We start from the raw sequence: 13,362 nt of genomic DNA, 5'->3' as shown, positions 1-13,362 counted from the left end.
TGAGCAAATGATTAAGATAATAAAGTGCTGTTAGCGTGATCTGCCACATTCACCCCAAACCTTAAAAAGGAAAGGAAGTAATATTTCTGCTTTGGATTGTGAAGGGGAGGAAAAGGTGAGGAATTCAGCGTACAGTGGTACCTCAGGTTAAGAACTTAATTTGTTCTGGAGGTCCATTCTTAACCTGAAACTGTTCTTAACCTGAGGCACCACTTTAGCTAATGGGGCCTCCTGCTGCCGCCGCGCTGCCAGCGCACAATTTCTGTTCTCATCCTGAAGTAAAGTTCTTAACCTGAGGTACTACTTCCAGGTTAGCGGATTCTGTAAGCTGAAGCATCTGTAACCTGAAGCGTCTGTAACCCGAGGTACCACTGTATATAGAAATGTACCTGGGACTTTAATGCTACCATTTGTTTGGAGAGCAAGTAGAGATGCAGGAACTCACTCCACATAGCACATCCCCTGCTCCCTGATGAGAGGTGGGGGGGGGGGAGTGCTGGACTACGACTTTGGAGACCTGGGTTCAGATCCCCACTCAGCCTTAACGCTCACTGGGTGACCTTGGGCCAGTCACAGTCTCTCAGCTTAACCTGCCTCACAGGGTTGTTGTGACAGAGAAACTGGAGAAGGGGAGAAGTGTGTATTCCACTTTGAGCTCCTTGGAGAAAAGATAGGATATAAAGTCATACCTTGGAAGTTGAATGGAATCCGTTCCAAAAGTCCGTTCGACTTCCAAAACCGAAGTGTAGCTTCCAGTGGCGTAGCGTGGGTTGTCAGCACCCGGGGCAAGGCAAGGAATTTGCGCCCCCTAACCCATGGATTTGCGCCCCCTAACCCTAACCCCCAGATGTTGCGCCCGGTGCGGCCGGCCCCCCTGCACCCCCCACGCTACACCACTGGTAGCTTCCATCGGAAGCCGCAGAAGCCACGCTGGACGTTCAGCTTCCAAAAATCGTTTGAAAACCGGAACATTCACTTCTGGTTTTCGATCATTCAGGAGCCAAAACGTATGAGTTCCAAGGCATTCAGCAACCAAGGTATGACTGTAAACTATTTTTTTAAAGATGAAATTGTTCTATTCCTCTTAATTGATATTGGCACAAGCAGATGTGGGCAGATGAAATCATGGGGATCCCAACCCTAATTTCACAGGGGAGCAACTGAAGAATAAAACGCTTTGTACATTCATGTTGTAGAACTATTGCTATTGATGATAATGATGACATATTGTCCCTTCTTATTTTTTAAGGTAGTGGAACAAGTAGATCTTAAACAGAAGTCAAATTCCCTTGGTAGTTTCCCTCTGTAACACATTTGAAAATGAAAATGTCTGTGGTTATGAACTGGAATAGCTGTTAAACTGAAAATTTATGTCTATAAACCCAACATTCCCAATAGTTTTTGCTGCTTTATTACTGTACTCTGAACTCATTATTTCTTTCCAGCTTAGTAGCAACCACAGATCAAAGACCATTTGAACAGATGGATTTTCTAAACAACCATCGCCAGTGTTAATCAGAAACCATTGTTGATATGTAGAAAAATAACCAGTTGGCTTTTCTTTACAGTGCTTGAAAGAGCTCAGTGAAAATGTCTAGCAAAACATCCGGCACAACAAACAACATAGCTCAGGCCAGAAGAACTGTTCAGCAGTTGAGAATAGAAGCTTCTATAGAAAGAATAAAGGTAAGAAGAACTTATTATTATTAGTTTATTTAAATCTGCCTTATAAAGCAAAAAATCCTTTCCCCCGCTTTTCCAGAGCACATTATTATCATCATCATCATCATCATCATCATCAACAACAATAATTGAATTTATATATTGCCCTATACCCGGGGGTCTCAGGGCGGTTCACAGAATAAAATCAAGATATAAAACCACAAAAAACCTAATAAAAATCAAAACAACAACCCCATAGCCCCACCCACCCACCCACAAAAAACACATTTCTAAAAGGGTGTTGGATGTCAATAAGATCAACCAAAGGCCAAGTTAAAAAGGAACGTTTTTGCTTGGCCCCTAAAGGTGTATAATAAAGGTGCTAGGTGAACTTCCCTGGGGAGAGCATTCCACAGACAGGGAGCCACTGCAGAGAAGGCCCATTCTCGTCTTGCCACCCTCTGAACCTCTTGAGGAGGGGGCACACAAAAGAGGGCCTCAGAAGATGATCTCAGGGTCCAGGTAGGTTCATATGGAAAGAGGCGATCCTTGAGGTATTGCAGTCCTGAGCCGTTTAAGGCTTTACAGATCAAAACCAGCACTTTGAAGTGGGTCCGGAAACTTAATTAGTAGCCAGTGCAGTCGGACCAGGATCATCGCATCACCATCTACTGTTAAGAACACGTTCCTTTAGTCTAGGCAGTCCCAGAGAGAAGCGATATCTTTCTCTTCATATATATTGGGATTGTGTTCACATATGTACAGTATGTGTGCCATCAGTGTGAATTTAGTGGAGAATTGTACTTAAAAAAGAATGCCACTGTGTGAAAATTGATGTACATACTGAGAAGAAATGTACACCAATTAAGAACACGAGGAAGAGATTTTGTTTATCGCCCAGTCAGTGCACATAATTTCCAGCAATACAGTGGGGAATATACAAAACATCTGACCATCGATTCATTCTTTCACATATTTTTTTATTTGCTGGTTTCTGCTGCTTTTAATTATTTTACAAAGGCATGCAGTATTATTCTAAATCCATGTAAGGCTCAATCAACATGAACTTTTTTCTGCCTCGGGATTTTTTCCCCACACAAAACGTAAAAATATCACTTCAAAATCTCGTAAGATTTTGCTTGTTGGCTGTTGTTGGCAACCTGCTCCATATTTACTGTGCCCCTTCTCACACATTCCTCAGGTGTCGAAGGCATCAGCAGATCTAATGTGCTACTGTGAGGAGCATGCCAGGAAGGATCCTTTACTAATGGGAATACCTGCTTCGGAAAACCCCTTCAAGGATAAAAAGACCTGCACTATCCTATAGGCTAAGCAGCAAAATGCCTTCAAGACCCTCCCCTGCAACCGAGCAGATCCTTAGAGAAGTAACCCGAAGGTTACCTGGTATCAACCGCATAAAACAGCAACTCATTTACATTTTGTGTTAAAATGAACTTTTAAGTTTTCTAAAAAGGTCTCTTTTCTTTATCGCATTCTAAATGGGGATGCAAGGTTTATAAAGTTACTTCTTGTCAGTGGAATGGTTCTAAGAGCATAGTTGGGAATTGGATTATGTTGGCTTTGGGGGTTATAAAGAGAGGGTTGGGTTGGGTTGGGTTTTACTTAAAAGTGCAATGAGTGTTCACAATTCCAGGTGTGAGGTTGAACAATCAAGACCAAAGTTGCCTGAGCTTCATTTTCTGACTAGTGAGGCAGACCAGCGTAGAGTCCTAATCAAGCTTACTTTTAACATTTTGATTTTATACCAGCGTATAGCCTTGTATATGTAATTGGTGTCTGTATCTATGGTCCGTGCGTATGTTTGTTTAGATATATACACGCATTACCAAGTGCATTCTTTAAGTACGCCCTTCAAAGTTTATTGCTCCATTTATCAATAACTCCTGCAGTTCATGCCTTTTATCATCAAGTATGTCTTAAGCTTTTTCACAATGTCTTAAGGACTTGTAGACTTGTACTTAGTATAAATTCTTGTTCTCAAAATGATTTTGAAAGGTGACATTTATAGCCTTTGGTTCTTCTGCCTTCTCGCATTTCCTCTGAAATTTAGACTGTCATACATGGATTCTGAAAATGGAGTCTAGATAAGTTTCTCCTTTTTCGTTGTGCTTTAAGGGGGAATCTGCCGCCTAACTTTCCTATGCACTTCCCTGTTGTGTTAATTTTTCGGTAAGCATCCAGGCTATTTTCTCTCTCTCATTGCTAAATTCACGTCTATCAAATGCCAAATAATATCTACAGAGGAGTGGGAGACTCTGGGTGCAATCCGTGGTGCTATTGCTTCTGCACAAGGCCTATGGAAAACACTGGTGGTTGTTCTGAGGAAATGCTTGAAAGGTTGCAGCAATGCACAGTACTAAATCTCTGATGAATGTAAATGGTATTAAAATGTTTGTGTAGCCTTCGTGTGTTGATGGAATACTGAGTGGAATGAATCAATATCAACTTCTAAACCCAGGTATGTATCAGTATTCTGTGCGCTGCCAGTCCTTTCATGTTTTTAACTTTGTGGTCTGCCATAGCTGTATATTTGCAGAATGTGTTAAACATTTGGGGTTCAGGGTTGTTCCATGTGCAAGGAGACTTGAGATGCATGGCTAGATACAACCTTAGCAGTTCTCAAGTAGCACAGAAAGCAAAGCCACTCAACGTTGTTTTTACAGCAAGGCCCAAAGGTTTCCATCTTTAGCCAAACTAAAGAAAAACCTCCCTAGTTGCAAAGAACTAGAATTCTCACTTTAAACTAACAGGAGTAATAGCTGGTTCGCTGGACCCCAAAAGACCTGACTTCACTGTGACTGGATCCTGAGAAGCTGGCTGCAGAGCCAGTAAAGCAAGGTGCCTATTCCACTCCATAATGCTCTGCAATATATTAACTTGAAATTGCAGGAGCAAGGTCTTGCAGATTTCTGTCTAAAGGCAGATTTGGCCTTTCTTTCTTTTAGTACTGCTCTATAAACTTTCACACTGATTTTGCTTGCCATATACTTCAGTCTGCCCTCTCAAAAGGAAGGTATGTTTGTTGATAATATTAATTAATTTGACTGCAAATAATCTGTATTTGTGCTACCCATTGCAGCCATTTCACTTGCTACCCGAAACGTAGTTAATGGCTACTTCATCAAGAACCAGGATAACAGGTCCTACGAAACAAATACTCCCGGTTACACATTTTGAAATAGCAGCATTCCTTTCTCTGATGGTTTATTTCAAAATATAGGGCAGCTTTTGATTTGTGAGATACCCAGATCTGTCTTTCTAAAGGCTGATTCACACATCCATATTATTACACGGGCAGTCTCGCATTTTCTGTAGGCTTGTTCGCATTGAATCAGTCATGCCAGTACAAGCATGGGTCTGGGTCATGACTTTACTACATACGAAGATCTTTAAAAAGTGTGTCAAATGAGGATGCGGTGTCTTGCCATCTTAATACCCATTCATAGAACTAGTTCACCACCCACAAATCAGTGGGGGAAGCCATAAGTTGTGGTCTTTACCAATTTTTAAAACATACTGATTTGTATGGCTGTGCTGAGACGTGGCAGGCACAGAAGCTGTGTCTCCACTACCATGTAATCTGAGTATTGTGTCTGTCTGGCATTTATTCCAAGTAAGACTCTAGTGGCAAATCCATGTCTATTCAGACATACCGTATTTTTCACTCTATAGGACGCACCAGACCATAGGACGCACCGGACCATAGGAGGGGGAGAACGGGGGGGGGAATTCTCCCCCTCTCTGCTCAGTGCCCCTTCAGCGAAGCAGTAGGAGAAACGGAGCCCCTTCTATTTCTCCTGCTGCTTCGCTGAAGGGGCGCTGCGCAGAGAGGGAAAACTCTGCAGCACCTCTCCAGCGAAGTGAAGCCTGGAGAGCAAGAGGGATCGGTGTGCACCGACCCCTCTCGCTCTCCAGGCTTCAGGCGGCTATCCACAAGCCATCGGAGCACAGCGGGAACTCCTGCTGCGCTCCGAAGGCTTGTGGATAGCTGCCTGAAGCCCCCGGAGCGCATCCTTTGAAGCCTCCGCAGAGCAGCGGGGTGAAGGCACCCCGCCGCCCTGCGGAGGCTTTGCGCAGCTAAGCCCAAGCTAGAACAGCGCTGCGCAGCGCTCCGTCTCCCTGTTCTGGCTTTGGGCTTAGCCGCGCAGCCTGCATTCGCTCTATAGGACGCACACACATTTCCCCTTAATTTTTGGAGGGGAAAAAGTGTGTCCTATAGAGCGAAAAATACGGTAACTCCTGTGGACCTTGCTACAGATAAGTGCATATAGGGTTGTGGTCTAAATGTGGAGAAGTGCATGGACACAATTGTTATGTAACTGTTCCCTCAGAGTGTTTGTGTCTTATCCTGGACCAAAAGCTGAAAAAAAATCCTGTCTCAATGTCTTAAAATGATGCTAGCTCCCTAAAAAATGGAATTAATCCTAGGAATGTTATTCTCCTTACTCCAGAAGCCAAGCTGTTGCAGTTTTTAACTCATTAAATTAATGGAGGGTTGTTGTTATTGTTAAAATAGAAAAAACAAAAAGATAATTTTTGATGCATTAATCAGTTTGGTACTTTCATATTAAAATGAAGATGCTATGTCATCATTTGCAATCATTTTTAATTGCTTGCATATTAAGTTTAGGTGTTCTAATTCCACAAAGTGTTCCCCCCCCCCAGTACTGCATACACAACTACACTGTCACCAGCAACTGCTGCTGTGTATGCTTTATTGGACAATAAATTTGGACACATTCCATTGTTGCAGGCGAGAAATTTATGTTCCGTGCATTGCTCCCTGCCTTCCATTTACACTCCATTTTGCTTGAGATAAGCCATGTCCTTAAACCTTAAAATCAAAGAATTAAACGTGGCACAGTGCCGATAGAACCCGTTTAAAATATCTTCAAATTATTCAGTTCCCAAATATGTAAAGCTTAAATGCTGCGTCAGTATTGCATACCTGTTGTCAAAGCCAGCGCCGGCACTTGCTGACCTAGGCAGCTGGCCTGGTTCCAGCTGGACAACCATTCTCTCTGTCAGAAAATTCTCAGGCTGGATAGAGTAAGATTTGCAGGAAAAATGGAAAAGAAGTCTACGGAGGCTGCATTGCCACTGTCCAATGCCTTTCCTATTTTCTAATCTCTCATCTCCACTCCCACGCCCTAGTTTTCCTTATGTATGCCTAGAGGTGCGTACCCCTAGATGCCAGACCCATTTTCTGGGTTTATTGTTTTTTCCTCGATACCAATGCTATCATAATCTAAGAGTATTTTAAAACCCTTTTCACGTATTTGGCATGCTCATGTGTTGCAGCACCAGGACAAAATAGCTTGGATCCAAAGGTGCTCTTTCGCACATGACAGAAGGTGTTTTGTGCTCCTAGATGGGCACTGTTTTATACCTCATGCTAAAGAGTTGCGCAAGAAAAGTGAAATTATGGCTTCAATCCTGTACCTGCTTACCTGAAAATAAGCCCCACTGAACTCATTGAGACTTTCTTCTGAGTAGACAGGTATAGGATTGTGCCGTGAGGCTGCAATCCTAGACACACTTACTGTGGAGTAAGCACCACTGAATCATAATAGGACTTACTTTTGAGTAAGTACATAGGATTGCAGGGCATACCTAAAGCTGATGGTTCTGTTTGGACTAGTGATTGCATGAGAACTGTTCTAGAACTTATCTGTTTGAACACTCTGTGACCTGCCAGCTCTTACAGCACAGAGCTAGTAGCTATTTTACTTCTGCTCACGGTGCTTTGGATCCAAACCAATATTTTCACCAGCAGTGCTTTAGAACTGTACTATACATAATGTATTTTACTAACTGAAGGAGAGTATTAAAAATGTCATGTTGTAAGGTGTGGGAACACAATTTTAATTAAGTAAAAATTGTGCCAACTTTGCATTCAGAAATGCCTTTTGACGTTCTCTTTAAAACACATGGTTTGAAAATTTTCACCCCAGTATTGGTTTCTTTTTAAGTTTTGGACCATTCATAGTTTTTAGTCACAGAACAGCTGTAAACACAACACCAAAATACAGCTAGCTGCTTCGGGACACTTCTATCAGATTTTAGATAACTGCTAAATGCATTGTCACATTTTTCCAGCCTTCCAATAATGGCATATTGAAGAGTCAAAACATGCATACATTGCCTTTTTTGTGTGTAAAGCAAACTTTGCGGTGATGGTTATAATCATAATGCAAAGCGTAGAAAATACTGCCGTCATATGCAATCCCACTTCTCATTTTCCATTTATTTCTGTGGGGCTTGTATGAGGCTCCCATAGACCACAATGGTGCTTAGATAATTGCACCTACTAGAATTCAACAGGGAAAACTGAACCAACCAAAATAATTACTGCTAGACCACTGTGAGGTTTTGAAATTAAAGACTATGATACTTAAACAAGAGTTTTCAACAACTGTACCACTACACTGCGTCTTCATGCTTTGATTAGAAATGCCTCAGAAGTAAAATATTACTCCAGTAAACGCTTTGTTTTCTTTTTTGGTCTTTTTTATTTTAAAAAATTGTAATCTGCTTACTTCTTACAGGCACACTTCTCTGGTTTTTCTTTGAATTGCTTTCACAAAATATTGCTTGTATTATCTTTGTAATCCTAGATTGACAAGAATAATACCATGATTTGCCTTTGGGGTGGGGGATGGAAAAGGATTTGTGAAATTATTTTAATAGAGCTAATTTGTTTTGTTTTTTTGCCTTTCACAAGCAATCGTTCTCTAATAAGATTGCATACCTTGTGCATCTGCATACAACCTGATCTTTTCTTAAAAGATGGCTTCCGGTTGCCATTATTAGAGGGGTTAAAAAAAACAAACAACCCTGTAATTAAGATACTTGTTCACAATTAATATAGTACCATGGATATGAAACACTTTAATTAAACATCACTTCTTTTCATATGGTTCTCTGCTTTTCATTGTAGTTCAGTTGACTTCAGTTATGCTGGTGACCTGCCTGTGAAGGTAGCATCATTTTCTAAGACTGCTGATCAACACCGTGTTGTGGCATTGTGCTGCAACTTTATCAGTTGAGAGGGCTGGGGAGTGTGGCTTTCTGTGTTGTTCATGAAGGCCAAATAAGGCCAGTGGAGTTGTGAGTTCAGAATCCTGTGTTCCACTGGACTTCTACAAATTTGACCTGTTGTTTGCTTTGAATCAATGAGATTCAAATCTCAAATGAGTCCCTTCTGGCTAAAGGGAAGCTGGTTTCTGTTCCTCAGAGTACATCCTTCCAAGTTCAGCCCCTTTATGCAGACTCCCAGAAGAAAGAGCCACATTTGCAATCTGTGTTCCTGAAAGTGCTGTGAACAAGAGGGAAAAATGGCTGAGTGACATAAAAAGGCCTAGAGCAAAATGAGTGTCATGCACAGGAAGGAGCAGTTGCCTGTATGAGGTTATTGTGTCCTCACTCAGGTAACTGACCTATTCTTCAAGGTGGCTCATTTTGCTCCAGCCATCTTCATCCCATTAACTTAACTCACTCTCTCGTGTTAATAGATTTTGTGATTATGTCCCATGCATTCATCAGTACATGCCGGTACCTGGATTTCACTTCCATGTTTTGCAGCAGGACTGCTTGATTCAGGGAGACTTTTGAGTTGCTTGGGCCTCCACATAGTCATTCTTTCTGAATGTTCCAATGGGACTGCCTTAGGTAACATACATACCGTCAGATTTACACCTGGTGGCAGTAAACTCAGTGCGCCTCCTCCAGTTCTGTGTGCTCAACATGAAGACATGGTGACTAACAAGTGGGAGGAGAGGGGGGATGCTCGCCATCCAAAGAACAGAAGTGCAACTGATGCAGACAGTTTTTATTGAACAGCATCAGTGATGGAGTGAGTGCTGGCAGCACCACATGGGGAATGGGATTGCCACCTTGCTGTTTCTGCAGGGCGTCTGTGCCTGAGAAAGCCGCTTGCCAGAGGAGCAACAGGTTCATCTTTCCCATTCACTGTCTTCTTGTGCTGGGTCCCAATGTACCTGGCACACTGCTGCCTGTCAAGCTCTCTAGAAAGTCACTGAGCCCTGAGAAGATAAACACCACCCCCACGCAAGGGAGCATTTGCTTCCCCACTGGCGGTTGCTGCTGCTGAAAGCTTCACGCTCAGGCTGCATGAAACTGTGGATGTGGAATTTCCTTCCATCTGTGTGTGTTGGTTGTCCACCTAGTTTGTGGGGAAACAAAATCCTTCAGGGTTAATAATGACCAGCAGGTAGAAACTGCAACAAATCCGTTTTCTGATGTCTGGTTAAATGCCCATGACCACACACAGGTGCCATCCCACTTGCCCCAGATCCACTTCTTACTCCTGTCGATAGCCTCCTGGGGTCAACATTGAAGTGCTACTTGTTGAGCAGGCTGGTATGGGCATTCAGTAGTTTCTCATTCAACCTAGAGAGTTTGCCTGTGGTTGCTGTTCTGCTCGGTGTGCCTGCCTCTGGTCCAGCAAGAAACAATGAGTCGTGGTAATCGGTGGAGTGGAATACATGCCATCGGCTAGCAAAAGTTGTGGACATTCCATTGCTTTCACCAGTGCACGAAGGGAGCTCACCTGGATTTTGGCAGTCTGCAGCCTATAGAGGTCCCTTCTTACATTGCATATATTTCTGTGTGAAGGCTCCTGCTGCAGCCTGTTGTGTAAAAAAGGCTTGTTAAGCTAGCACACCCTTTTCCCTGCTCTCAGTGCAGTAGGAGGCAATTTTCTCTGACTGAATAATCTGCTTGCTCATCACTGTGCATGGGGAGAGTTGGGATGAATGACGGAGCTGCAGTCTTCTGAAAAAGCAAGGTGTTCATTTACCCTTCCTATCTTTTTTTCCTTTTTTTTTTTTTTGCCTCCCTGGTTAAGGCATATTTGTAAATTTCATCCAGAGAATGCATGCCATATACCACTCGCGTATGTTTTGTGCATGCTGCTTTAACATGTTTCAAGTGACACTGTGTGGCACAATTAGACACGCCTGCAGAAAGATCCAAGGGCATTCTTCCACCTGCAGCATTCCTAATGTGTACAGAGCTCCAGTTGTGTGTGCACAGAGGATAAGATGGGGTTGATACCTTTCAGGTTTTTGTTTCGGCAGTTTCAAGTGATGACTTAGCAAACTAGTTTTCAAGTTTTTGCAGCTACACACATACTTTAGCTGCAGTTTCATCAGCAGTTAGTCATAGTTCTTTAACTGCGTGCAGGATTCTCGGCCATCTGGTTCCATCCATCTGGCATATGCTGCTGAGCAGTCTCCATTCCATTCCTTTCATTCAGGCATGCAGCATTCCATACCAGCAATCCTTGAATGATGGCTCTCTTGCTTACTACCAGCTTTAAAGAATAAATAAATAAAGTTTCACATAATTATTTTAATGAGCAGCATTTCTGCCTCTAAATTTTCACGATTAAAATACAGTGGAAAAATATTTTTGGAAGCCCAGTATGCTTTAATTGTATATATTTCAGTGTCAAACTGATACTTAAAACTGCATGCAAAGCAGCAATTCAAGGTTTCAAGGGACAGTGTCATGTTTCAAATAATTGCATGCTTTCTTTAATTGCTAATTTTTTGTTGTTCTTTGTGCTGCAGTTTGTGCTTTTGCTGCTTCTTTCCTTCAAGGCTCAATATCTTAGGGTAAGCTGATGAGTGATGTGTGCTTTTTTTATCCCTCTTTTCTAGCTCCCAATAACATTATTTTTGACATATCACTAATGCTTTCTGGGCCTTGAGTATTGACCAGGTTCACAACAACATGCCTTGCACCTAAGTCTGGCCTTTGTGCAGCATAACTTCCTTGTTCGGTGCAGCATCGGAACCTGTGCAAGAGTGGTATGATAACCAGCTCTATTGTATCATTGTATGGGACACTCATGTGAGATACTCCTTTATGAAACACGTTGCCTGAGGAAAGATTTGCACAATTAGGCTGCTTCCGCATGTCCCATTTGCAAAGGGTGGGGAACCTGTGTGCCCTCCAGATGGGACAGAAATAGCCTAGTTTCAGTTGTCTGCTCTAAGTTGTATTACTGCAATGCATTGTCCAAGGGGCCGCCTTCGAAAACAGCTTGGAAACTGCAGCTGATGCAGAACTGAGCAACCAGATTGCTGACTGGGGCAAGACTGTCTCCTGCCTCAAATTGCACTGGATGCTAATTAGTTTCCAGGCTCACTCCAAAGTCCTGGTTTTGACCTATGACGCCTTCCGCAGGCCAGGACTCCCAATACCTCAAGGACTGCCTCTATCCACATGAACCAACCCAGACACACTGTTGTGTACTCTATCCAAGGCAAGTGCTGAGAGTGGCGACATGGGAGCAGGCCTTTTAAGTGGTGGCCCCTTGCTTGTGGAACGCTCTTCCCAGGAAAGCACACCTGGCACCATCCATATCTGGCCTTGGGCACAAGGCAAAACCTTCTTTACCCGGGCTTTTGGTTTTTGGGGAGGGTGCCCATCTTTTAAGTGGGGCGGGTAGCTCACGTTCTTTTAAATATATTTTTGGATGCGTGTTTTCATTTTTGTTCATTTATACCTTATTTTAATGTCTTTGTTATTTCTATTTTTATTGTGTAAGTCACTTTGAGCCACTGGGGTGCAAAAAAAAAATTGTGAGTATTAAATAACAAGAGCAACGGTTACTAGGCTGCCACTCCCATCATACTGACCCACAGCCGCGTTGGCTGAGACTGATGAGAAATGGAAGTCCCAACATCTGCAGGATTACAAGTTGCCCTTTAAATGTAGTTGCCACAGCCTAGGAAAAAGCTAAGATCCGGACGTGTTCTCTGGAGTATATACTGCAATTTATGAGAGCAGCATAAGGCATCTGCTATGGGGCAGCTGTACCTTTACTCAGGATGTAAGTAGTCTGCAGCAGATACTGGATTATGGGATGCCATTAAGAGAGTTTCTACCTCATATATGAAAATGCATTGGGCTGTATCTGGTCTTGTATTGAATACAAAGAGCACCTGCTGCTTTTATAAATGTGATGGTTTAGCCTTTAAAGTCCCCGGTGAGTGCTCATACCCAGAAAATTGTAAATTTGATTTCCTGCTCACTGACCTTCACAATATGCCCTGACCTCTTTGTTTACAACCCTAGTGTTGTTGATCTTTTTGCCTTGTTCCAGAATATTTCCCTTTACTTTCAAAAGCTTCTGCAAAGTGTTTGCCTTTCATTTGCTTCTCATGTGTATATACTTAGGCAGTGTCCTCTTCAAAACATATCTCTTGTGCATAATACAAGCAGCTCAATGGGTCTTTCCTAACAACCTGTAAAAATGAAATCATAATGTATGTAGCTATTGGGATGGTTTTCAACTGGCCTGATCTCTATGAAAAAGTTATGTGATGTAGCTTACTGAGTTTGGTGCATGCCATTCCCTAGATTCCACTCAATTTTGAAAATATCTTTCCTGATTCAGCTAGCTACGGTAATCCTTTTAAGACATTTATCAAGTGGCATTTCTCTTTCAAATATCATCCATCCTAGGAGACTTTCAGAGAACATTTGCAATTTGATTTGTTGCTTATTCAACTTGCAGATCTTAAATAATAATTGGCCCTTCATAGATGCTTAGGTCCTTTTATCAGAAATGTGCCTTTATTGCACACAACGTATGTTTTCCCAGCATTCCAGTGATGCCACATTTTTATTTTTTCCAGATACGCT

The 13,362-nt window shown here is 42.4% G+C and overlaps 1 protein-coding gene across 3 annotated transcripts in view; it reads left to right on the top strand.

Moving 5' to 3' along the window:
• GNG12 (G protein subunit gamma 12) overlaps positions 1–8,598 on the top strand; it is a 41,250-nt gene extending 32,652 nt beyond the window's left edge. For 2 of the 3 annotated variants that reach the window (XM_083510602.1, XM_083510601.1), the window contains 2 exons: positions 1,569–1,686; positions 2,864–8,598. In XM_083510602.1, the coding sequence (XP_083366728.1) occupies positions 1,591–1,686; positions 2,864–2,989 (222 nt within the window). In that variant the 5' untranslated portion in view covers positions 1,569–1,590 and the 3' untranslated portion in view covers positions 2,990–8,598. The remainder of the gene's footprint in view (positions 1–1,568; positions 1,687–2,863) is intronic. The other variant, XR_014527791.1, reaches the window with a different exon arrangement.
• The last annotated feature ends 4,764 nt before the right edge of the window (positions 8,599–13,362 follow it).

This window comes from Podarcis liolepis (genome assembly GCF_965112155.1).
Source record: "Podarcis liolepis genome assembly, chromosome: 6".
Lineage (NCBI taxonomy): Eukaryota > Metazoa > Chordata > Lepidosauria > Squamata > Lacertidae > Podarcis > Podarcis liolepis.
The sequence above is the reverse complement of the archived record's forward strand: the minus strand, read 5'-3'. Positions and strand labels throughout refer to the sequence as shown.